Consider the following 26,668-nt stretch of genomic DNA (forward strand, 5'->3'; position numbering starts at 1 on the left):
AGCCCGTCAGGGGGGGCGTTGATCCTTTCATTCTGGGGCATGGAAACTTGAAATTGCTGGGCGACCAGGGGAGGGAGGGGCAGGTGTTTTCCAAGGGGTGCTGTGCTCAGGGGAAGGGCACTGGGAGCCTATTTCTGAACACAGGAAACGGGGCCGGTGGGGTAGAAGAGGCAGCGGCAGTCCGGAGACCCACCCACCGAGCTGAGAATTGCGCTTGCGTTTTAAAGGGGGAGGGGAGCTTGTCCAGCGGGATCCTGAGGAAGCGAGGCGACGCCAAGCTCTTCCCCACACTCCATGGACAGGGAACAGTTAAAAGCCAGGCCACCAGCCGTTGCCAGGCGACTTTCTGTGACCCGGCCGTCGCGCGATGGCGCAGTGACGCGATGACACGCCGACTGGTCGCGGCTCCACGTCTCTGTCCCGCAAAGGCCTGTGGGAACGACCTGGGAGAAGGAGGGCCAAGATGGCGGAAGCGGCGGAGTCTCCGGGTGACCGGGGGAGAGCATCGCCCAGGCCCCTGGTGAGCTTGGGATCTGCGAAGAGGGACCGAGGGTGAGGCAGAGTGCCCCCTAAGGAAGTCGGGGGACGGGCTTGTGGCCTGAGAGAGCCTGAACCCCTTCCGCCCGGGAGACCCTTCCTTTACCCGATGCCAGAACCAGTCCCAACACTGCGCCTGTTCTTTGGGCTAACCGCTTTCCCCCCAGCCCACCTCGTTCCTTCCACGCCTTCTTGTGAAACTCCCATCCTTTTTTTCTACCCCGTATTCTCACGACTCGTCCTTGTCCCCAGTATTGTGTTAAATACCGAGCTTTAGGTGATAAATACCTTTTCTTCCGCTGCCCCCTCATTTTATGAAGACCTGTCACCAACCTTGTTGGAGTAGCAGCAGTCTACTGCTAGGAGTAATGAAAAATCGCTTCCTAAGGGACGTTAACGTTTTATTGCTTATAACTTGAGTCTTGACTTGTTCAGTTACCCTAGTAAGCTAGGTTTAATACGCGCCCCTCCTGTGGCAGCTTCTTGCCGTCCTCTTCACCATACTCTCTTGCTCCTGGCTCTACAGGGGATAGAATTTCTATTGCCAAGTACAAGCCCAAAACACGGACAAGTGTTTAAGAACACAGGCTTTGGAGTTAAACTTTCCGGGACTGGAATCCACCCACTCTGCTGCTTGTGTGAATTTGGGCAAGTCATTTCATGGAGGATGTTTCTTCATCTGTAAAATGGAGATAAAAATACTGCCTCAAAGAGTTTTAAGGAAGATTAAATGACATAATTTATGTAAAGTGTCTAATACAATCAGTGCCATGAACTGAGGAGTATAATTAACTCAACATTCTGCCCCAATGTTCCTCCTTCCAAGCAGTCTTTAGTTATGTAGTAGTTGCTCAATAAATAAGTTCCTTTCCTCTGTTTTAAATTGCCAACTTACAGTGGAGAACTGAACTGGCAGTCAAATGAACTTGATTCTAGTCCTGGCTCTGCTGCTTACTAGTTCTATTTGTTCATCTCTTCATTCATTCAACAAATATGAGAGCATCTGCTATGTTCCAGAAACTCTTTTAGGCACGGGGGATATAGTAATGAAGGAGAGTGAGTTGGGCCAAGTTCTCATGGAGCAGTTGTGACCTCAAGTAAAATCACTCTTAACCCCAGTTTTCTTACTTGGAAATTGGTGATAGAAACTCATCACAGGATTAGTGAGAGGACTAAGTGAGCTAATATACACATAGTGCTTACCATGCATGATGTCGTTGCAGATGCTTAGCTGTTTTTAGTTCCTATCTTTCATCTAAATTGTCCCACCCCTCTTCTGTGAAGCTTTCCCCAGTTAACTTCAGTGGTTCTGGTCACTCGTTACTCAGTATCCAATCTACTTCTATTCAACAAATGTTAATTGAACTCCCACAATATGTAATGCACTGTGCTAGTTGCTTTAGGGAATACAAAGGGCCTGCCCCTGTGGTGCTTACAGTCTAATTTATAGAGATTAGGCAAATATACAATACTAAAATAAGGCATTATATAAGAGAAAGGTACACATAAAATATTAGGGAGATTTAAAAGAGCATGTTATCATGTCCAGTTGGGGTGATCAAGCAAGCTACATGGTAGAAGTTATATTTGAGAGGGCCTCAAAGGATGGGTAAGATTTGAAATTCCAGGTGAGCACAAGAGTTATCAGTGACTGAGCATCTGCTATGTGCCAGGCATTGTGATAGACATACTCTGCATATTTTCTAAACTTCACAGCAACCATTTCAGTTAGGTAGGTGACTTTTAATTACGTTTTACTTACTGGTGAGGAAATGAGACAGAGAAGGGTTTGATGATTTCTGTAGGGTCTACATCCAGTTAGTGGCCAGTCCTGAAATTTGAACCTAGGTCTAACTCTGAGGCCCAGGCTATTTCCATTTATGCTACATAGACAAAGGCACAGAGGTTGGAAGGTGCTAATGCGTTGATAGAACAATGGGTAGATCACTTTGATTAAAGCACAGGGAATGATTAGCCTTAAAAGGTATATGTACTGAATTAGGGAGGCAGTATGGAACCATGGTTAGGAGTGTGTGCTTAAGTCAAACTGCCTAGGTTTGATTCTAAGCACTTTAACTTAACTAGTGGGATATTGGGGAAATTGGGATACTGGGGAAAGTACCAAATCCTTCCATACCTCAGTTTCCCCATCTGTAAAATGGAGATACAGTAATAGTTCATAGAGTTGTTAGGTGGATTAATGAATTAACACATTAATGAATTAACACACTTAATAGAGTGCCTGGCACATAGTGATCATACAGTAAGCGTTATTATTGACTACTAAGCTGGGAGGTTTAATAGGCTACAAGGAGCCAGTGGAAATTATTGAGGAGGGAAAGGTTTAAAATAATGAATTTGACAGCGTAATAGAGGATGAGTTACAGTGGGGAATGTCTGGAATCTAGAAGACCAGTGAAGCTGTTGCAATAGTTCCGGGAATAAATGATGGGAACTGGACTACAGCAGTGGCAGGAGATGTGAGGATTTGAAAGACAAGACAGTATCTATGAGGGTTTGTAGTGCTAGGGAGAATGTGTCTTAGATCAGTGCTTTCCAAACTTTAATGTGCATAGCAATCATCTGGGGAATCTTGTTTAATTGCAGGTTCTGATTCAGTGGGTCTGGGATGGGGCCTGAGATTCTGCATTTCTAACAAGCTCCATGGTGATGCTGCTGCTCCTCCTCCTCCTCCTCCTCCGGCTCCTGTTGCTCCTGCTCCCAGTACCACATATTGAAAAACAAGGCAATAGACAACTGAGAGAATAGTGGTGCCCTGAACAAAAATAGATAACATATGAGAAGGGTTAACTGGATGAGGGCCTTAAAAGTTGATTAATTCCATTTTGGACAAGTTAAGTTTGAGATACTGGCAGACCATTCAATAAATATTCAACCAGCATTTAGACTTTAAAACCTGGACTTCAGGGCTCAGAAGAGATTAGGACTAGAGACGCTGATTTAGGAGTCATCTGCACAGAGTCAAAAAGACAGAATCTTGGGTAATGTCCATCTTTATTTAGAGGGCAGAAAGAAAAGCTATTATAATGGCTGCAGCCTGGGGTCTGTGAGGAAGCTGGTTCCAGGTGAAGGGGCTGGCTGCAGACCATGCCATTAGCCACCCCTTCACCCACTCCTTGGAGCCAGGCCTCTTGGACTGAGTTGATTCCTGCTTGATGCTTCCCCCTGTTGACTCTTATCTCTCCAGGATTTCGGTCAATAGTATAACCTGTCTGTTCCCAGCTGTTTTTTTTGGAACTGCAGTTCCTGCTTTTATTGTATGTTTTCGTCCCTGCCTCTACCTGCTCCCCTCACTGGCCCAAGCCAGGCAGCAAAGTGTGCATGTGTGTTTCTGTGCACATGTGTATATATGTGCAGGAGCCTGCCTGTGCTTTGGAAAGAAGAGAGGCATGGAGTCTAAGTCACCTTTTTTTTTTTCCCCACTGAGGGCTACTCAGAGAGTAGGGTTCATTAGTGAGGGCCTGGAAGTCCTGTCTGTTATATATGGGGCTGGAGGGCCATAGATCCTGGCACCGCTCATGGAACAATGTCACCAATTCTCTTGAGAGGAGATACTGAGGAAGGGTTGGAATAGAGGATAGGGTGGGGATCACATGGCACTTTAGTGACTTTGGTGACTTCTGAGAACAACTACCTGGAGGTAGGCCAAACTTCACAGGTTAAGATCACAGTCCTTTATAAGACTACTGTTACTTCAAACACCAGCTACAAGCTTGGGGGTTCCCAGAACCACCCTCACTTTTGACCAACTCTCTACAAATTTAGGGGTTTCCATGATCCCCTCAGGTTCCATGACTCATTAGAATGACTCACAGAGCTCAGGACAGTGCTGTACTTAAAATTATAGATTTATTATAGCAAACGAATACAAATCCCAACCAGCAAAAGGGAGAGATGCACAGGGTGAGGTCTGGGAAGGTCCTAAACACAAATATTCCTAGTCTTGTCCCTGTGGAGTCATGATGTGCTGCCCTTCTGGTATGTCAGTATGTGATAGTATGTAGAGTATTTCCAACCGAGGAAACTCACTCATGTGTCTAGAGTTTTTATTGGGGTTTCATTATATAGGCATGATTGATTGTTTGGCCACATAATTGAACTCAATCTCTAGCCTCCCGCCCCTCCCCAGAGTTTGGACTTATATCATGAGACCTGAAGCCCCAACCCTCTAATCATGTTTGGTCTCTTTCTTTTCTTTTCTTTTTTTTTTAAAGATGACCGGTAAGGGGATTTTAACCCTTGACTTGGTGTTGTCAGCACCACGCTCTCCCAAGTGAGCCACAGGCCGGCCCATATGTTTGGTCTTTTCTGATGAGGTTAGCCCCCATCCTGAGTCATCTCCTTGGCGTAAACGATCTAGGGGCCTACCATGATTCACCTGTTAGCATAAACTATCAGAGATCAGAGCCCATCATGAATAACAACAATGCTATTATTCAGGAAATTCTAAATTTAGAAGCTACCTCCCAGGAACAAGGGACAAAGACCAGCCAAATCTTTTATACAGGTGACAGAACTGGAGTTGACTCTCTGGAAATCTTGAACTTGACCTAACATTTATCCAGACCCTGCTCTGTGCCTGTTACTAAGTGCTTTACCTGTATTAATACATTTCTTTCTCACAACAACCCTGTGATTATCTCAATTTTACTGGTGAGGAAACTGAAGCACAGAGAGATTAAGTAACTTGCTTGAATGTCCCATGGATAGTAAATGATGGAGCTGGGATTTGAACCCAGGCTGTCTGGCTCCAGTGGCCTGCACTCTTAACCAATATTCTCCAGATACCATATGTTGAGCATTGACTGTGCTAGGTGCTATGCAGGTGTTACTTAATTCTTAGTAGCGGTGTTTTTTATTTCTGTGTAAGAACAGAGCCCTGTTTGGCTTTAAAGACTGTTCCTTCTACTGTACTGCCCTGTCTCCCCTAGCAAGGAAACTCAAAACAAGCAGTCCTGAAACTTGAAAGGGCAGTGTAAGTACTAAAGAGAGAATACGGCTTCAAAAAGGTGTGGTGTACACATTAAATGCTGCAGAGTATTCAAAGGATGAAAACTGAGAAGGATCCTTGTGTTTCTTGATTATGTGAGTTCGCTGTTAGAGATCAGTGCTGACACTGTGACACTGTTAGAAGGCCAATGCCAGATTACAAAAAATTGACTGAAAGAGTAAAAAGTTTATCAGGAAAGAGGAGAGGAAAGAGAGTAGTTTAACAGGATGGCAGAAACAACGAAGTAATATATTTTAAAATTTTAATATGGAAAAGCTTTCAAATATATAAATAAAATGAAGAATAGTATAATGAACCCTATGTGCCTATCAACATTTTGCTATTTTTATTTCATCGATCTCACCACCATATTTTTTTCTGGAGTACTGTTTTAACCTTTTATTTTAAACTAATTTTAGACATACAGAAAAGTTGCAAATAGTACAGAGAGTTCCTATATACCTATCACCCAGATTCCTCTAATGTTCACATTGTACATAAGTATAGTTCAGTTATCAACACCAGAAAATTAACATTGGTAAAACACTATTAACTAAACAATAGACCTTTTATCAGGTTTTCCACTAATGTCCTTTTTTGTTCCAGGATCTTACTTAAGATCCCATATTGTGTTTAATTGTTATTTTTCCTTAGTTTCCTCTAATCTGTAACAGTTCTTCAGTCTTTCCTTGTCTTTCGATCTTTTCTGACTATTTTAAAGCAAATCCCAGAATATCACTTTAGTCATACGTACTTCAGTATGTTTCTCTAACAGGTAAGGACTTTTTCTTTGTTACCATACATAACAAAACTAGTAGTTCCTTAATATCATCTAGTTCCTGTCTGTTCATCTTCTCCCAATTTTCTAAAAAAAAAAAAAAAGTCTTTTTTGCAGTTTGTTCAAATCAGAATCCATACAAGGCCAACACATTGCATTTAGTTAATAAGTCTCTTTCAATGTATTATTATTCTCTTTTTTACGTAATTTATCTGCTTAAATTGGATCATTTGTTTTGTGTTTGGTTGAAGGTATCCTTTTAATATTTTTAATATGTTCTTCTATCAACATATTTCCTGTAAAATTTAAGATCTAGAGACTTGATTGTATTCAGGTTCAATTTGGGGGGAGGGAGCAAGAATAAAAAAGAACTTAGCCCCTAAAATTAAGAACGTTTTTTAACTTTTTATTAAGGAACATTTCAAAGTATACCAAAGTAGAATGGTAGAGTGGTTCCCCATGTATCTGCCTTCAACAATTATCAACTTATGGCCAATCTTCTTTCTTCTATAGCCCTACCCACTTCCTGTCTATATTATTTTGGAGCAAATCCCAGGTATCATTACATTAATAAATATTTAGTATGCATCTCTAAAAGATAGGGATTTTGTTTTAATGAGAACATAATCACAATAAAATTAGCACATCTAGAAGATTAATAATTCCTTAATATCAAATATCTTGTCAGTCTTCAAATTTCCAATTATTTCCTAAATGTTATATTTTTATAATTTAAAAACTGGCCCACTGCCTGTTTTTGTAAGTTAAAATTAATGGGAGCACAGCTACACTTACTAATCTATGTATTGTCGTTGACTGCTTTCTACTGCAATGGTGGAGTTGGGTAATTGCAACAGAAACTGTATGGCTCCCAAAGCCTAAAATATTTACTGTTTGGCTCTTTAGACAAAGTTTTGTGACCCCTGCTTTAGGCAATTACCTTTTAGAGTAATTAACAATAAGAAAAAATTGTCATACTTACCTTCATTTTAACCACTTTTGGATATCTTCATTTCTTTGTGTAAATCCAAGTTTTCTTCTGATATGTTCCTTCTTTCTGAAGAACTTCCTTTAATGTTACTTGTAGTGCATGTCTCAGCTTTTGCTTGTCTGAAAAAAGTCTTTATTTTGCCTTCATTTGTAATAGTTATTTTTACTGAGTTTAGAATTCTGCATTGACAGTTTTATTCTTTCAGTACTCTAAAAGTGTCCCTCGGGGCCGGCCCGTGGCTCACTCGGGAGAGTGTGGTGCTGATAACACCAAGGCCACGGGTTCGGATCCCATATAGGGATGGCCGGTTGCTCACTGGGTGAGCGTGGTGCTGACAACACCAAGTCAAGGGTTAAGATCCCCTTACCGGTCATCTTTTAAAAATAAATAAATAAATAAATAAATAAAAATAAAAGTGTCCCTCCATTTTCTTCTGGCTTGCATAGTTTCTGGTGACATGTCTGTTATAATTCTTATCTTTGCTCCTATGAATGCAATGTTTTTTTCTCTGGCTACCTTCAAAATTTTCTCTTTATCTTTGTTTTCAGTAGTTTGAATGTGTCTAGGTTTATGGATTTTTTGTTTTATCTTTGGTATTTATTTTTCATTTTATTTTTTTAAAGATGACCGGTAAGGGGATCTTAACCCTTGACTTGGTGTTATCAGCACCACACTCTCCCAAGTGAGCCACGGGCTGGCCCTCTTTTGGTATTTATCTTGATTGGGGTTCTTTGGGCTTAGGTATGTCATTTGATGTCTTTCATTATTTTTGGAAAATTTTCTACCATTACCTTTTCAAATATTTCTTTAGATCCATTATCACTCTTTTCCTTCTGGGATTCCACTTATTTACATAATTAGAACATTAATGTTGTTCCACAGATCTTAGATGCTTTATTCCATTTTCTTTTCTTTTTTCACTTTTTCTCTTTTTTGTTTTAGTTTGGATTTCTTTCTTTGGCTGTATTGAGTTTTATAAGCTGTCAAAGGCATTCTTCATCTGTTACTATGTTCATTTATTTCTAGTATTGCCATCTGACTCTTACAGTTTCCATCTCTGCAGAAATTCACCATCATTCATGCATGTTCCTTTTCTACTAGAGTCTTTAGCATATTAATCCTAGTCATCTTAATTTCTTTTTTTCTGATAATTCCAACAACTGGTTCGTCTCAGAGTCTGGTTTTATTGATTTGTCTCATCATGGTGATTTGGTTTTTTGTATGGGGGGGGTGGATAATTTTTTATTGAATGCTGGATGTCATGTATAGAACAGTAGAGACTGCCAGAAGTGGCACATCTCTTCTGTTAAGTTGTCACTGTTGGGGTTAAGTCAGTCTTAGGAGTTGAACTGTGTTTGGGTTTTGTTGTTGCCATGGGTACCTTTAGTCCATTACCAGTTTCAGATTCCTCTACTGTTAAACTTGTGCTTAGGGTGGGTTCTAGGTATCCCAGTGTTCCCCCCCGCCACCCCCCCAGTATTTTTCTTCATGTTTCTATTCTGTGCTCAGCATTCTGTCTTTGTCCTTTCATCTTATAGTGGGTCTCTCTGCGCTCTAGCCTGTCCTCCAGCAGTAGACTGCTGTTGCATGTTACTCCATACTTGCTAGCCTGGCCATGGGGGCCAGGGTGGGGGGATTCTTTGTTGTCAGTGGTTCAGCCTTCATGTTAGGCAGGCCATGTGTCCCTGGGTTTCCTGGGGGGTACTTTCTAAGTGATCCTGTCTCTCCCCAAGCTGAAGGAAACTAATGATCTAAGCCCGGGATGGTTTCTTTTCTCTCCCCCAGGACTAGAGAGTTTTTTCCCTTTCCCCAGCCACAGTGGGTCTTCACCTTTGCTTTGGAGGCACCAGAATTTGTCATCCTTCTCCAACCAGCTTTTTTATTTTTTTTATTTTTTTTATTTTTTTTTTTTATTTTTTTTTTTAATTTTATTTTGTCGATATACATTGTAGCTGATTAATGCTCCCCATCACCAAAACCTCCCTCCCTTCTCCCTCCCCCCCTCCCCCCAACCATGTCCTTTCTGTTTGTTTGTTGTATCAACTTCAAATAATTGTGGTTGTTGTATCTTCTTACCCCCCCCCCCGTTTGTGTGTGTATGTGTGTATGTGTGTGTGTGAATTTATATATTAATTTTTAGCTCCCACCAATAAGTGAGAACATGTGGTATTTCTCTTTCTGTGCCTGACTTGTTTCACTTAATATAATTCTCTCGAGGTCCATCCATGTTGTTGCAAATGGCAGTATTTCATTCGTTTTTATAGCTGAGTAGTATTCCATTGTGTAGATGTACCACATTTTCCGTATCCACTCATCTGATGATGGGCATTTGGGCTGGTTCCAACTCTTGGCTATTGTAAAGAGTGCTGCGATGAACATTGGGGAACAGGTATACCTTCGACTTGATGATTTCCATTCCTCTGGGTATATTCCCAACTCCAACCAGCTTTAAGGCTCTTTTTCTGTAGAGGAGGAATGACTGAGTGGTGCTCTGTGCTTTCTCAGAATGGCGGCTACTCTCTTCCCCTACACCTGCAAAATTGTCCTCTCTCCAGTCTTTTTTGTGAGCACCTAGTGAAACTGTTGAGAAGAGCTTGGAAATGGTGGTGTGAACTCCCCTTGTGTCTGTTGCTTCCAGGGGTCTGTACTCTCATGCTAGTCCATACTTGGCCTTTAGCAATTCATTTAGAATTTAAGTTGAATTCTTCTTACTCAACTGTGTGGTGCCCAGTGCCATCTTGCTGTCATGCTTTGCTACAGTTGAGCCAGTGCTGAAGTCCTGCCTCTTCTTGGAAGTACCTGTCTTTCCTTAGATTTCGTGCATGCTGCTTGGTTGCCCTACAACCTTAGCTCTAGGAAAGTTATGGTTTTATAGTTTATCTAGATTTAACTCATGGTTCTTGTAGGGGGGATGCTGTTTCCAGCTTTCTACATTCTAATCAGAAGTCAAATTACAGTGTTATAGTCACTTGAAATATTTGCTCTGTATGCAGTTCTGTATTTTATTCAGTATACAGTAGGTTTATTTGTTTAATTTTTCTCTCAGCTTCAGGGATTGCTTCTTATAAATTTTAATCTTATTTCGTAATTGTGTGAATTATTTGTATGATTTCAAGTCATATAACAGAATAACATATACTCAAAGAAGCCTAGCTTCTCTCCCTCCCTGCTCCATCCTATTTCTTCCTTTGCTCTTTTTTTTAAAAAAAATTTTATCAATATACAATGTAGGTGGTTTTCATGTCCCTTTACTGATTCCTCCCTCACCCCTCCCTCTTCCCCCCATTTCTTCCTTTGCTCTATAGGAAAACTTTAAAAAAGTCATATGGCTTATTTCGTATAGCTAAAAAATATGAATGAGGTAGAGAAATTGTTTTTCATAAGTTCTTTGAACAACCTAATTTTTCCTAAAATTTCAGTATACTGTCTTACGTTTTATTTACCTGCAACTATTGCCCACTAAAAATTGTGCCCACTGGGCCAAAAACTGAGAAGGGACTGCTCTGTTTTCTTAGGAATTTATATATTCCAGAGTTTCAGTTGTGGTAAACAAATTTGGCAGATGAACATAAGAGTTTTAAATTTCACATTCTTTATTCACTTTGAAAATTTTATTTGATCTATGGTTGCCAGGTACCTGGTAAAAAGAGTGTAGATCAAGGTATACTGTATGAGGGTACTTCAAAAGGTTTGTGGAAAAGTAGAATTGAAAGATAATATGAATCTTTCCATGAACTTTTGAATTTTGAAGTACCCTTGTATTTGCCATTTCCTTGTTCTTCCCAGTTCATTTTATGTTTTATGTAATGCTCTGTTTTAGCCAGCAGAGGCCACTAGAGCCTACTAAGGAGCAGAAATGCAACAGAAATGTGGCCTTTCTAAGCTGTGATTGCTAGAAGTTCACTTTTTTTTTTCAGCTGTGCAGTTATTATCTCAATTTTGTTAGCTTCTGCCAAGTGAAGATTTCATGCTTGAAAGGAACCAGATATTTGAGGGCAAGAAAGTATTGCATTTATCTTAAATATTTTTTTAAGTTACATACCATCTCCTTTAAATTAAAAGAAATAAGTATTTGAAAGTTGTAGTTAACTGCATTGCTTAATGTCTGTTGAGCTAACACCTACTTTAACTACTGTGTAAAACCCTACAAAAAGTCATGGTCCCTACTCTCTAGGAAATGATGATGTCTTTGAGGGATGCTGCAATTTATTATAGGCTTAAAATCTTTTTTCCTAACTTCTCAGTTTGCAGGCCTTTCAGATATATCCATCTCACAAGACATCCCCGTAGAAGGAGAAATCACCATTCCTATGAGATCTCGCATTCGGGAATTTGACAGCTCTACATTAAATGAGTCTGTTCAGAATACCATTGTAAGTTAGACTAATTCAGAGAACTTCTGTTCAGTATCATGGGACTGAATAACTAATAGTGGGCTGGCCATTTAGTTCAGTTGGTTAGAGCGTGATGCTGATAACTCTAAGGTCTGGGCTTTAATCCCTGTACTGGCCAGCAAAGAAAACAACTAATAGCACTCTAATATTTTTTGTGGTTCACTGATTATTAGTATATTTTATTTATTGAAGTTTAAAACTCTTTCCTGGAGAATAATTTGGTACAGCCTTTTTGGAAAGCAGTTTGACTATAATGGGTATTAAGAGTCTTAAAATGTCCAAATATTTTTAAACCAATAATTCTCCTTCAAATATAGAATAAGAAAAAATTACGAAAAATTTAAACATAGAAAAATATCAAAATATAAAGATGTTCATTATAGCATTCTTTCTAGTAGGGGAAAATTGGAAACAAATGAACAGCAGATGGGATATTGGTTAAGTAAATTATGTCCTTGTGGTAGAATGCTAAACAACTATTAAAAGTTATGTTTACAAAGAGTTTCTAATGACATGGAGAAATATCTGTGTGACAAAACTAGGACAGAATTATCTCAACTGTATTTTGAGAGGTTAGATTTGCATTACTAAACCCTCCCTCAAATGTCCTTATTTTTTGTGTCTGGCTTCTGGAATTCATCTACCAGTTAAATTGTGAATGCCAGAAATTTATTTTATATATTGCAAAGAATGTGGCAGCTAGGGAGCAGACTAATTGGCCTTTGGGACCTCATCATGTATGAACTAAATGTCAAACTATTTTTGCAGAACAGCTTTTCATAGTGCTATTATTTTAGTTTCTTTAAGTAGCATATTGGGAGGGCAATGTTCCTCTTTCACAGAGCTTTCAAAATCAGAACAGAACTGGGGGATGTGGAAGCATGTTAGATGTTAGCTTACGGAGTTAACAGAAAAAGCATACACTGCCTCTCTGGTTTGTTTGTACAGTGGAGGAGTTGATTTGGAATTAGCTCCAAAATTCAATGGAGAGCTCCCAGGAGATTGAAATGAAAGAAATTTTAGCAAATTAAGTGAGGGGGCTACCTGGCAACCATGGTTATCACAATACAACAAGTTGTTTATGTCTTTCAGATGCGTGATCTAAAAGCTGTTGGGAAAAAATTCGTGCATGTTTTGTACCCAAGGAAAAGTAATACTCTTTTGAGAGATTGTAAGTATATGAGTTTTTTTGAGGATTTGCTTTATCTCCCTGTACTTTATCATAAGTACTTCATAATACAAAGGCTCTGTGGTAATAAAACTGACATCATTTTGCAGGGTGAAGAAATATGTAAATGAATATCTGAATGACATTTTTGGAAGAAATTAAAAATTTAGCATAGAATTTTAGAGATTAAAAGAATTTGCTTATTATATTGTCCTCATCAATAAATACAGACTATATATCCTCACCTGAAAAATGCTATAGTAGACACTGCAAAAAATACCTCTGGAAGCTGCTAACACATAGTGACTTTTTTCAGTCAAGGAACTAGCAATCTCCAAGGGAAAGGCAAATGTTTAAATGTTAAATTAGAATAATAGCAAATACCCATTAATGATTAACAAATTAATAGTACTTTTATAGACATGTCTATTTTCAGAACTATCATTTAGTCTGACGACTTTCTTTGTTAGAGTTCTATTACAACAGTGCAGTAAATTATGCTGTTAGAATTTTTCTTAAAATTGTCGGGCTTTTTATTTTTCTTTGCAAGCAGTCTTGGCTTTATTGCTCTTTATCAGAAAAATCAAATCAGTTGTTTGAGAATTGTAGCAATGATGTGGTACATAGGTATAACTTCTATTTTGGCAGCATTTCAGCTGTGATATAGGCATGTCAAATATGTGATAAGTGTGCCATTACTGTGTGGAGACTGCATGCAGTGTCAGAATCTTTCTCAATACAGCACTGTGAGTTGGAGCTGACACATGATTTGAAACTGATTTGCTACCACTGGCATAGTGGAAAGAGCATAGAGAAATCCGGCTTTAAACTAGTGGTTCCATCACTAGGTGTGTGATCTTGGATAAGACACTTAATTTTTCTGGGGCACAAGTTTCTTCATCCATTAAAGTGAAGATAGAACATGCACCTTTGCTGATGAGGATTAGAGAAGACAGTGCATAAATATCACCTAGCACAGCATCTGGTATTAAGTAGGCACTCCATAAATGTTAGCTATTATTCTACTGCCTGCTCCTCTCCCCCACCACATACACGTTATCTTATTTAATCCTTACAACAATCTTGTGAAGTAGGAGTTATTATTCCTGTTATACAGATGAGGAAATGAGTCTCAGAGAAGTGAAGTGTCTTGTCAAGATCACACAGGAAGGATTAGAACCCAGTTTTCAAGTTCAGTGACCTTTCTGCTTTACCACTGCTGTCCCAGATGTGAAAATATCTTTTCAACTGCTGCTGTGGCTCAGTTCAAAGCATTGTTGCTTCAGTCACAATGCAGAACCAATGTATTAGTTTGCTGATTAACGATGAATATTAGATATGTCATATGTTAGGTCTGTTCCCTAACCTTGTGGGGATAGACGGATAGGCTGGCATAAAGGGTACCAGAAATTTGCATTTCTGCTGTATCCTGTTATCAAAGTCCTTGGCAAAGTGACAAGGAAAATATTCATGACTTAAAAGTACCACTTCACACCCATTAAGATGGCTATTATGAAAAAAACAAAATAACAAGTGTTGACAAAAATGTGGAGAAATTGGAATCCTCATGCATTGATGAGAATGTAAAATGGTGCAGCCACTGTGGAAAACATCATGGCAGTTCTTCAAAATATTAAACAGAATTACCATATGATCTAGTAATTCCACTTCGTCCCTCAGCATGTGTGGGGGATTGGTTTCAGGACCCACACAGTTTTCAAATCCAAGGATGCTTAAGTCCTTTATATAAAATGGCGTAGTATTTGCATATAGCCTACACAGCACATCCTCTTATATACTTTAAGTCATCTCTAGATTACTTATAATACCTAATACAATGTAAATGTTATATAAATAGTTGTTATACTTTATTGCTTTTTTATGTGTGTTATTTTTTATTGTTTTATTGTTATTTTTTATTGTTATTGTTCCTAAATATTTCCCATCAGCAGTTAGGTGAATCTAAGGAGGCAGAACCTGCTTACACTGAGGGCTAACTGTATACCCAAACGAATTGAAAACAGGGACTGGAAAAGATATTTGTGTACCCATGTTTGTAGCAGCATTATTCACAGTAGCTGAAAGGTAGAAACAACCCAAATGTCCATTGATGGATGGATAAACAAAATGTGGTATATGCCATAGTATATACCATATATAAATGGAATATTATTCAGTCTTAAAAAGGAATGAAATTCTGACATATGCTATGACACATGCATGAACCTTGAAAACATTATGCTAAGTGAAATAAGCCAGACACAAAAAGACATATATGATTCTATTTATATTGGGTACCTAGAGTAGTCAAATTCATAGAGACAGAAAGTAGGATGGTAGTGGCCAGGGACTTGTGGTGGTGGGCATGGGGAGTTATTGTTTAATGGGTAATGAGTTTCAGTTTGAAAAGATGAAAAAGTTCTAGAGATGGATGGTAGTGATGGTTGCACGAAAATGTGAATGTACTTAATGCACTGAATTGTATACTTAGAAATGGTTAAAATGGTAACCTAAATACTATTGTGGACTTTTTACGAATTAAAAAAATCTTCACTGCATTAAAAAAGCAGCAAATTAATGTCATTGCACTTGAATTCAGTTTATCAGTTAAACAAATTTTAATAAGATCAATTATAGTTTTATGAGTTTGGTAGGATTATTATTTTTTACATCTTTTCCAAACTTTCCCCAGTGATGTCAAAATTACTGATATAATTAGAAAAACAATATATGTGCATATGCATGCCTCTCTTTTTTTTAATTGAAACAAATTTGATTGTACATATTTGTGTACATATCAGTACCTGTGTAGAATATGTGATGATCAAATCAGGATAATTAGTATATTCATCATTATAAAACGTAATCATTCTTTGTGACCCTTAAATTTCTTGCTAACTCCCCTTTCCCCTCTCCCTTTCCCACTTCTAGTAATACAGTTCTCTTCACTCCTTTTGAAAGTTCAATGAATTATTGTAATTGTTCATTTGTTTGTTTGTTTCTTTTTCTTTCTTTTTTATTCTTTTATTTTGCAGTTCCCACTTATGAGTGAGAATATGTGGTATTTCTCTTTCTGTGCCTGACTTATTTCACTTAACATAAGGTTCTCCAGGCTCATCCATGTTGCTGCGAATGGCAGAATTTCATTCTTTTTTATGGCTGAATAGTATTCCATTGTGTATATATACCACATTTTCCTTATCCAGTGATCTATCAGTGGACATTTAGGTTGGTTTCCTCTCGGCTATTGTAAATAGAGCTGCAGTAAACATGGGAGAGCAGGTAGGTATCCCTTTGATATGATGATCTCCATTCCTCTGGCTATACACCCAGCAGTTGGATTGCTGGAATGTATGGCAGTTCTATCTGTAGTTGTTTGAGAAACACCCATACTGTTCTCCATAATGGCTGTACTAATTTACTGTCCCACTAACAGTGTGGGACATCTTTTTGATGGGCTGTTGTATTCTGTTTGCTAGTATTTTGTTGAGTATTTTTGCATCTGTGGTCATCAGGGATATTGGCCTACAGTTTTCTTTTTCGTTGTTGTATCTTTGTCTGATTTTGATATCAGGGTGATGCTTGCCTCATAGAATGAGTTTGGGAGAATGGCCTCTCTTTGTTGGGAGATTGGTGATTACTGCTTCAGTCTCTTTGCTTGTTATTGGTCTGTTCACATTTTTCTATTTCTTTTTGGTTCAGTCTCGGTAGTTTGTATCACTCCAGGAGTGTATTCATTTCCTCCAGGTTTTCAAATTTGTTGATATATAGTTGTTTATAATAGTCTCTAATGGTTCTTTTGTATTTCTGTGGTATCAGTCGTAATGTCTCTTTTTCATTTCTCATTTTTAAAAATTTTGGTCTTTTCTCTTTTTTTAGTTAGTCTACCTAATGGTTTGTCCATTTTGTTTATCTTCTTAAAAAACAACTTTTTGTTTCATCTTTTGTATCGTTTTTTGGGTCTCTATTTCCTTTAGTTTTGCTCTGATCTTAATTCTTTCTTTCCGTCTACTAATTTTGGGATTGGATTGTTCTTGTGTTTGTAGTTCTTTGAGGTGAAACGTTAGGTTGTTTATTTGTCCTTCTGTTCTTTTGATGTAAGCATTTATTGCCTTAAACTTCCTTCTTAGTACTGCTTTTGCAGTATCCCACAGGTTTTGGTATGATGTGTCTTTGTTTTCATTAGTTTCAAGATGCTTTTTGATTACCTGTTTAATTTCTTCTTTGACCCATAGGTTGTTCATGAGCACATTTTTTTAGTTTCCATGTGTTTGTATAGTTTCCAAAGTTTTGCTTGTTATTTTTTTCTAATTTTAATTTTAATCTATTGTGGTCCGAAAGGATATTTGAAATGTAAAATTTGTTTCAACTTGATGTGTGACCTAACATGGTCTGTCCTGGATAATGTTCCATGTGCTGATGAGAAAAAAGTATATTCTGTAGTTGTTGGATGAAATGTTCTGTCGATGTCTGCCATATTCAGTTGATCTAAAGTATAGTTTAACTTCTTTGTTTCTCTGTTAATTTGTTGCCTATATGGTCTGCCTAATGTTGAGAGAGGGGTGTGAGGTCCCTAGCTATTATTGGAGTGTTGGAATCTATCTCTCTCTTTAGGTCTAACAGTGTTTTCTTTACATATCCAGGTGCTCCAATGTTGGGTGTGTATGTATTTATGATTGTCATGTCTTCTTGCTGGATAGATCCCTATATTATTATATAATGACCTTCTTTGTCTCTCTATGTGGTTTTCTTGTTTAAAGTCTATTTCATCTGACATAAGAATAGCTTCTCCTGCTCGTTTTTTGGTTTCCATTTGCATGGTATATCTTTTTCCATTTTATCATTATTAGTCTGTGCGAGTATTTACAGGTGAGGTGAGTTTCTTGAAGACAGCGTATAGTTGGTTCTAGTTTTTTAATCCAATCATGTAGTCTCTGTTTTTTGAGTGGGGAATTCAATCCATTTATGTTTAGGGTTGTTATAGAAAGATATTGTCTTACTCCTGGCATTTCATTGATATTCATTTGGTTGTTTCAAATATCTTTTGTTCCTTTCTTTCCCTTTTATTGTTTGTCTTTGATGTTTGTTGGTTTTTTGAGGTGGTAAGATAGTTTCTTTTTCTTTCTCATTTGCATATCTGCTCTACCAGTGGGATTTGTTTTTCCTCGTGTATTCATGGTAGTGATTATCTCTTTTTGGATTCCAGATGCAGGACTCCTTTGAGGATTTCTTCTAGTGCTGGTTGTGTGGTGGTGAACTCTTGCAGGTTTCATTTGTCTAGGAAATATACTATTTCTCCTTTATTTCTGAAGGATAGACTTCCTAGTTATAGTATTCTTGGCTGGTAGTTTTTTCTTTTCTTTTTTTTTTTTTAATTAATTTATTTTTTTTTGTCTTTTTCGTGACTGGTACTCAGCCAGTGAGTGCACTGGCCAGTCCTATATAGGATCCGAACCCGCGGCGGGAGCGTCGCCGCGCTCCCAGCGCTGCACTCTCCCAAGTGCGCCACAGGCTCGGCCCCTAGTTTTTTCTTTTAGTACTTTGAATATATCATTTCATTCTCTTCTGGCCAGTAGAATTTCTACTGAGAAGTTTGCTGTTAGTTGATGGGGACTCCCTTATAGGTAAGTTGACACTTTTGTCTTGCTGTTTTCAGGATTCTCTCTTTGTCTTTGATTTTTTGCCAATTTGAGTATAATGTGTCTTGGAGCAGACCTTTTTGGATTGAATCTATTTGGGTATCTTTAAGCCTCTTGGATCTGAAAGTCTGTATCTCTCCCAGTACCTGGGAAGCTTTCTGCTATAATTTCATTGAATAGGTTTTTGAAGCTTTTTCTTTTTTCTTCCCTATCTGGAACACCCATGAATCATGAATTTGTGTGCTTAAGGTTGTTTGATACCTGTCATAAATTTTCTTTAGTTTTTAAAACTTTTTTCTTCTTTTTTTTTGTCTGCTTGAGTTATTTCAAAAAGACTGTCTTCAAGATCAGAAATTCTTCTGCTTGCTCTAGCCTCGTGCTTAAGCTCTCAGCTGTATTTTTTATTGCATTGAATAAATTCTTCAGTTACAGGAGTTCCTTTCTTTTTTAAGGTATCTATGTCTTTGTAAAATTCCTCCTTTGTATCCTGTTTTTTGTTGTTTTTTTTATGTTGTTGTTGTTGTTGTGTCATCTTAAGTCTTCATGTATCTCATTGAGTTTACTTAAGATTGTTTCTCAGAATTCCTTTTCAGTCATTTCAAAGATTTCCTGCTGTTTCTGGTCTGGGACATGAGAATTATAGTGTTCCTTTGGTGGTGTCATATTTTCCTGTTTTTTTGTATTTCTAGTATCTCTTTGTTGATGTCTGACCATCTGATATGGCAGTTGCTTTTTCTATTACTCTGGAGTTGGCCTTCAGGAGAGTGATTTCCTCCTGTAGATATGTTTTATATTGACCATTGGGTAGGGTGTTTTAGTATTGGTTCTTGGAAGATGCAGTAGTGTAGTCTCTGAGTGGGTATCTTTACTGTATTCAGTGTTGGAGTTGCATGTGAGTACCTTCATGGCCTAGGCACTGGGGCACGTAGTGGACCCTTGCTGAAGTGAATGACACTGTTAAGTTGTAGAGGACATGGCGAGATCTCAAGTTCTTGGAAAAAGTGCCCGGGTGCCCTGTCACTCCCTGGCCAAGTGGTTGACCTGGATGAACTTTTTGGCACCCTGGCTAGTGTCATTGACCCTGATAGGTGCACTGGGGTATACTGAAGCTCCTCAGCTTGAATGGGTGATCCTGGGTGGGATTTCTCTTTCCTGCATTCAGAGGCTCTTTCTGGGTTCTTGTTTCTTCTATTGGGGGATGAGGTGGTGGCTGTGAATTTTCTTCCATAGTCTATTTGGCTGTCCTGGGTTTCTGCAGTCACCGACAGCTCCACACGTGTCTTTCCCTGGGTCAAGGCAGTCGTGTGGGCTGTGCAAGTAGTTCCCACCCTGGTGTGTGGGACTGTGGGGGCAGCCTAATTCCGTCTGTGGGTTGAGCCACTGGGTCATGTGGTTGTGCTTGCTCACCTCTTTCTGGCGGCTCTACCCGTGACCCTCCCTTTTTCAATGAAGTTGTGTGGTTAGCTGTGGCAGCAGTGGTGGTGGGAGCTGCACAGTGGTGGGGAAGGGGTGTGACTGTGGCCCAGCACTACTTTAAAAAATTTTTTTTTGGTGGCTGGCTGGTAAGGGGATCTGAACCCTTGACTTTGGTGTTACAATACTGTACTGTAACCAACTGGGCTGACTTGCCAGCTCCATATCTCTCGTGGGTAAAGTTATGTGCATACTAGGTTAAAGTTAGATGAGGGATATGTACTTTTTTGGGTTAGTTGAGGAAGGTAATTGTGCTCTAAAGCTATGTGTTTTTGAACTGTTGGCAAACTAATTCAGTAGCTATCGATTACAGATTACTGTTTGTTAGCTCTGATGTTGGCAGAGTCTTTTATATTTTTCGGAGAAGGGAAGCAGTGTGGCAGAGTGGCAAGAACTTTGGCCTAAGAATCAGAAGACCTTGGTTCTGGTCCCACCTCCCACATATAAACTTGGGCAAGTCACTTCCTTCTCAACTTCATTTTTCATTTTTGTAAAATGGTCATGATCAGTACTTGTTTTGCCTAATTACAGCCTCAGATTGGTGGAGTGACTTGACTGTAGTATTCTTTCTGAGGGTGCAGGGTGGAGCACCTAAGTCTTCTGAGTGCTTGTCCGTTGGTCTTTAATTATAGCATACGGGAATGTGGCTTAGTAGATGGGGAGAGGGGTGATTTGTGAGTTATGAAGTGAACCAAACTTAGAGTATATGTGGAGTACATTCAGAATTGATGAGCAGGGAGGGCAAGTAGAGGGATAGGAGAGGTGGAAGTCTTAGGCAGACAGAGAGAGCCTCAATGTCTGAAATCCAAGTGTGGGAGAGGTAGATATTGGAATAAAGATATAAAATACTGCATGTTTGTTTCTTAGCAATCTTTTTTCTTTTCTTGTTTTGTAGGGGATTTGTGGGGCCCTTTGATCCTTTGTGTGACACTTGCATTGTAAGTACTTATATATTTTTTCTTCATTGTTTGAGCTAGACTAGACTTTTCTGTGGAGTTTCAAAATTAAGGGGAATTTTGGCAGAATATTTTATTTAGGACTTTTATGACTAAATATATGGTACTCCTTATGTGTCTAAGCCTGGAAAGGCAAGTAGCATTCCAGATCAATTAAAAAATAGTGGAATTAAAGATGTGAAAATTATGCCCACCTTTGTTTACTAATGACTTCTTAGTCCGTTTTAGCCATGTCTATTCAATAAACATTTATTTACTGTCATGCACCTCCCCATCATTAAAATAAATCAAATATCTATAGGTTTAAGGACCGTTTGCTTACAACATAATTCTCTTTAAAACATAACTAAAAATATGGACATAAATGAGAATAAATAAAGCAAGTGGTACAGTTAAAAGCAAGATCACACTGTTTCAAAGTGTTATGCTTTCCCATATACATTGTATGTAAAGGGGGAGGATAGAAGAAGGAGAGGAAGGTTCCATTGGAGAGAGCAATTATACCATTGACAGAGTGGAAAAATACTGCACTGGGATTCAGTTCTGGATTCTTAACCTGACTCTGCTATCAGCTAGCTATATGACTTTGGGCTACTAATAACCAAAGTTTGTATAATGATTTTTCTGTAAAAGTTTTTACAGAAAACTTTTAAATACCTTCTCTTATTTTATCTTCATAACAACAATTCAATATTGTTTTCCTTTTTTGACAAACAAGCTCAGGTTCAAAGATGCTGAGGACTTGGGATTCAACCTCAGGTTTTCTGATGGCCTATTCTCTACCTCCATGATTATCACACATCTCTTCCCACCTAAGCACTGTAGGTCTCCTCTTTCATATCTATAAAAGGAGATGGTTAAGGATCCTTTCCAGGCCTAACCCTTCATGTTTCTAAATTCAAAAAGTTTATTGGCTTCTCTACTAATTTTTTAACTTAAATTGAGCATATGCTAATTTAGGTATTAATGTAGAGTGTTATTTCTTCTGCCTTTAATAACCATAACCATAATCAAAGGAGGCAATCCAATGCCTTGATGGAAGAGTTTATATTAGAAGCTCTGAGCATGTATTTTTTTTTAACTTTTAAAAGATTTACCTTAGAGATTATGTAGTTTAACCCCAGTTATTTGCAGAGAAGACTGAAATTCCAAGGCATTAAGTGAAATATCTAGTGACAGAAGTAGGATCAGTATCTGTCTCTTGCCTTCCAGGCTAGTTAATATTCTTTCCATCATACATACTGTGCTGAAACAATGGGAATTCCGAACAAGTGATGAGTGCTGGCACATTCTTTGCATCTGATTGTCAGGACTTCTTGCACAGCTGTAGAATACAAAAGCCTGCACATGCTGGCAAGCAGCGTAGTGGGGCAAGACTTACTATGTAACTTCTCTATACTATATAATAAGAAGAGGTTGTGAGCTTATTGTTACTTACTGTTTTTCTGGAAAAAATAACACCAAGTGCAAGTATTCTAAGTCCAAAATCCAAAACAGTGTACATCTGTAAAATTCTTAGACAAAGAGAGGATTTTTAAGTGACTGTTCAACTACTCAATTTCAAAGCAAAGTCTTTTAGTAATAATCTGTGTGCTTTAATTAAAAAAAAAAAAATCAACAACCAAATGGGTTTATAGACTGTTTCCATTTTTAAATATCTGAACTAAAACCATAACCCAAGAATTACAAATTCAGATGTGTCTAAATGCTATAGAAGTAAAGTAAATACATGCAGTAGTGACTTGGTAACTGTAAGCCCTTTGCTGCTATTTGTTTCACCTGATCGTTGCCATGTTGGAATGCAGGCCCAGTGTTAGAAAGAAAATCTAGAAATCTGGTTTTTCAAGAAAATCTAGAAATACATATTCTTATGTGAAACTTCCCGATTTTAAAATAAGGTCAACTTAAATTTAAAACCATTTTAAATGTGATATGAACCAGAAACCTCATATCTGTGAGCCACATTTGGCCCTTCAGTTTATAACCTCTGCTTAACCAAAAAAATGTGCTCGGTAATCCATTTAAACATTCCAACAAGATCAAATGGAGCACACCTTGTAGTCCTGAGGCATTTGGAATTTGAGGTAAGGGAGCCTTGCCAAATGCTTCTGACATTTTGCTTTCAGCACAACCTACATATTACAAATCTTCAGGTGAGGTATAGGGCAGCAATCTGATTAAAGTTTTGAGAATTAGGCATGAACTTTGTTGCTGTAAGGAAAATATTAGGCAATTCTCCTGCTGTTTCCATGTCTCAGAATGCTGCAAAGAGGCTCTGCAGATAGTGAAAAAGATGGAGGGCCCCAGTTTGCAGAAGTGTTTGTCATTGTCTGGTTTGGTGCAGTTACTATCACCCTCAACTCAAAACTTCTTGGAGGAAATATGTGAGTATCATTAAAATGTACCCTTTTTTCTCTTGCCAGGTGGCATATCTTCGATTTTAAGGAAACCAGGCAAGTTAGATATTTTTTTTAAAAGAAAAATCAAAATAACTGAGGGCCAAAGAGAAAGTTCTCTTAAAATCACTGGACAGAGGTAGCCTAGGTGAATTAAATTATCTTAAATTATCTGGGAATTTTTGATAAGCTTCAGATACTTTCTCCAGTCCCTGAAATCACAGGCAGAATTTTTTGTACTAGAAGATTATGTACATTTCAGGGGACAGATGGCCCATTGCTTTCAACAAATTCTCAAATAGGTATGTAAACTAGAAAGGATTAAGAACCACCATTTTAGAAGTTCAGAGAGAAGAGGAGGTCTCTAGGAATTAGAGTAGGTCATCTGGTATTAGATGATTGACTCTTAAGGGGTTTAAGAGCAAAGGAAGAAGCATGTGGGGAGAGAAAATTGAGGCTGGCTGGTTAGCTCATTTGGTTAGAGTGCGGTGTTGTAGCACTAAGGTCAAGGGTTCAGATCCCCATACCGGTCAGCTGCTTAAAAAAAAAAAAAAAAGCATGTGCTTAATACAGAGGACTGTTCTCATAAAATTAATGTTAGGGTGTAGGTTTTATGTATCAGGAGGGAGGCAACAATCCATGATCCACAAATCTGTGTAATAAGCTGTGTCCTGATATCCATAAGCTGTATTTATGATCCTTGTGGATGTATGTTGTTTTTAGATCTTTTTTTCAGAGCCTCTGTGTGCTGGGTTACTGTATACTTCCCTTGACAGTGGCAATGCTGGTTTGCCGGCTGGTACTTTTGGCTGAGCCAGGACCCATAAACTTCATGGTTCGGCTTTTTGTGGTGATCGTGATGTTTGCCTGGTCTATAGCTGGTAAGTATGTACTTATCTCTACAGTAGAAGAACAGAAGTTAAAGATGAAGACCAGATGAGAGGCAGTGTAACTCCAAAGTCAGATGTGGGTGATATTTCTCCCAGTATCATCCATAGAACCCTCTGCTCTAAGTAGGGCATTGATGGGGATGGGTTGGTGTCCATCTTATATAAGTTAGGTTTCTGGACTTATGAGATGTGGAGAGTTATATCTTTTTTTTTTTTTCCCTTAAATAATGGACAGGATTGGGAAAGTAGATTACACTAGATTCAGCTCAGTCCTGGTATATACGAGGCATAGGTGACTTGTGAAATGACTTGGGCCTTTTCCTGACAAACTAATCATAATAAAAATAATAGGTAGCATTTAGGAATTGTTTATTATGGGCCAGGCACTGTTGTAAATGCTTTATATATATATATATAATCTCATTTAACCCTCATGGCAACCCTAATAGATAAATAATATTATTAGTCCTATTTTATAGATGAGAAACAGTCACAGAGAGGATAAGCACCTTGCCCTAGGACACATAACTAGTGAGTAGGGGGGTCAAATTTCAAACCCAGGGGGATCATGCACCCTTAAGGACCATACTATACCACTTTCCAGTGTACGTTGTAAGTATCATTATACTTTTCTTCTTCGATAGAAAATTTTGCTAAAGATTAGGAAGGGTCTATAGCAGTAGCAATGAATGCTATGTGTTCATTGTTTTTACATTTCTAAAATTCTCTTAAAGTTCCAGCTTAAACTAGAAATGTTCACTAGCTTCTGATTTAATGGGATAGAGACACTGCCTGATATTTTTAAGTGCAGTGACATCTCATTGCTCTGGAACATGGTTGAAAGCTAAGAAATAATCAAAAAAGGTCTGAGAGAGCCAGAATTGATGTTCCAAAGACTGTATGTTAAGCTTGAGTGCTTTACCCATGGGAGAGACCCTCATTCCCTCACTTAGAGTCTGATAATTACCATACATGTAGTTCTCACTAGCTTAGTTATCCAGTGTCCAGGCCCAGACCAGATCAGAAAGTAAACTCTTGAGAGAGAGAGGCTTTAATTCAGCAAATGTTTATTAATCACAAACTATGTGTCAGGCACTGTGCTAGGCATGGTCTCTGTCCTTGGAGTTTACATGTAGTAGAGCATCCAGACATGAAAACATTTAAGGGCAATAGTGTTCCAGTGGAAGACGGAAGTCTGTGCAGGGTATAGTGGAGACACAGAAGAGGGAAGTGGGCAGTTCTTTCTGGGGTGACAGGATACCAGATGATTGTTCATGAGAGATTTCCTGAAGAGGTGATCTTTGAGTAAAAAGATGAGTAGGTTTTTCTTGGGTGGATAAGAGGGATGGCATTTTAAAAGAGCTGATAAGAAGAACAATTAACTGAAAAATGAAGACATTTACCATAGGAGCAAATATCCTTATACATCTTTATAAGCCTGTTCATCACAGTGCAATAACTTTTCAGAAAAGGGTAAGAAACCCCATTTAGAAAGGTTTCCATCCAAAATGGTACTTATTTAGTACTTGAAACAAGAAGTCCTTAGCTGTCTGGAAAACTATGCTGCAGAATGCCTTTTTCTCTGAGGATTATAAATATGATTATGCCAATCACATTAAAGTTTAATAAATGTTAGTAGTTGTGACAATATTACTGTATTAAATATTCCTTTTTGTTTTGTCTTGTTTTGTTCAGCCTCTACAGCTTTTCTTGCTGATAGCCAGCCTCCAAACCGTAAGGCCCTTGCCGTTTATCCTGTTTTCCTGTTCTATTTTGTCATCAGTTGGATGATTCTCACATTTACTCCTCAGTAAATGAAGAAATGGAAATTAAAAACCAGTGAATTGAAAACTCATCTGAAAGATGCAATTCACCATGGAGCTTTGTCTCTGGTCCTCTTTTGTCTAATTATGGAGGTATTTGGTAACTGGGTAGATGAGGAGAATAAAAGGGAGCCGTACAGCACTGTTGCCACTTATGTAAGGAGCTGATATTTGAAAGGCTGTCCTTTTCCGCTTAATGTTATTATTATTTTTTTAAATACATGTGCATACTACACACAGTATAATGCCTCCTTAAGGCATGATGGAGTCACTGTGGTCTATTTGGGTGACAACCAGTGACTGAGAAAGCACATGGATACATCCTCCAAGTTGAATGGAATTGGTAACTATTTTCAGTTTTGAGAATACCAATTCAGGTGCAGCTCTTAAACACATTGCCTTATGACTATTAGAATATGCCTCACTTTCATAAATAAGAATGGATAGTCCATCTATTTTCTTTTACTTCTCTTAAGCTCAAAAAGGCAATGACAGGTTAAGAGGGGAGGCTCATAGATGTGAGAGGATAAAATGTGCATTAACCAATATTCAGATTTTGATCAGAGGAAATTCTACACTTGTTGCTTTAAAAAAAAAAAAAAAAAAAGCAAA

General features: G+C 38.3%; 1 protein-coding gene across 4 annotated transcripts; it reads left to right on the forward strand.

Moving 5' to 3' along the window:
• Positions 1–440: 440 nt before the first annotated feature.
• On the forward strand, positions 441–26,668 carry YIPF6 (Yip1 domain family member 6). Of its 4 annotated transcripts, none has more exons than XM_063084194.1 (7): positions 441–520; positions 11,562–11,690; positions 12,804–12,882; positions 20,887–20,929; positions 23,206–23,331; positions 24,067–24,224; positions 25,929–26,668. In XM_063084194.1, the coding sequence occupies exons 1-7, from the start codon at positions 464–466 to the stop codon at positions 26,045–26,047; spliced, it is 711 nt and encodes a 236-aa protein (XP_062940264.1). In that variant the 5' UTR covers positions 441–463; the 3' UTR covers positions 26,048–26,668. The 4 variants fall into 4 exon arrangements, with proteins under 4 accessions (XP_062940264.1, XP_062940266.1, XP_062940267.1 ...); XM_063084195.1 differs by having other exon boundaries at positions 462–552; XM_063084196.1 differs by lacking the exon at positions 23,206–23,331.

This window comes from Cynocephalus volans, chromosome X (genome assembly GCF_027409185.1).
Source record: "Cynocephalus volans isolate mCynVol1 chromosome X, mCynVol1.pri, whole genome shotgun sequence".
NCBI classification, from domain to species: domain Eukaryota; kingdom Metazoa; phylum Chordata; class Mammalia; order Dermoptera; family Cynocephalidae; genus Cynocephalus; species Cynocephalus volans.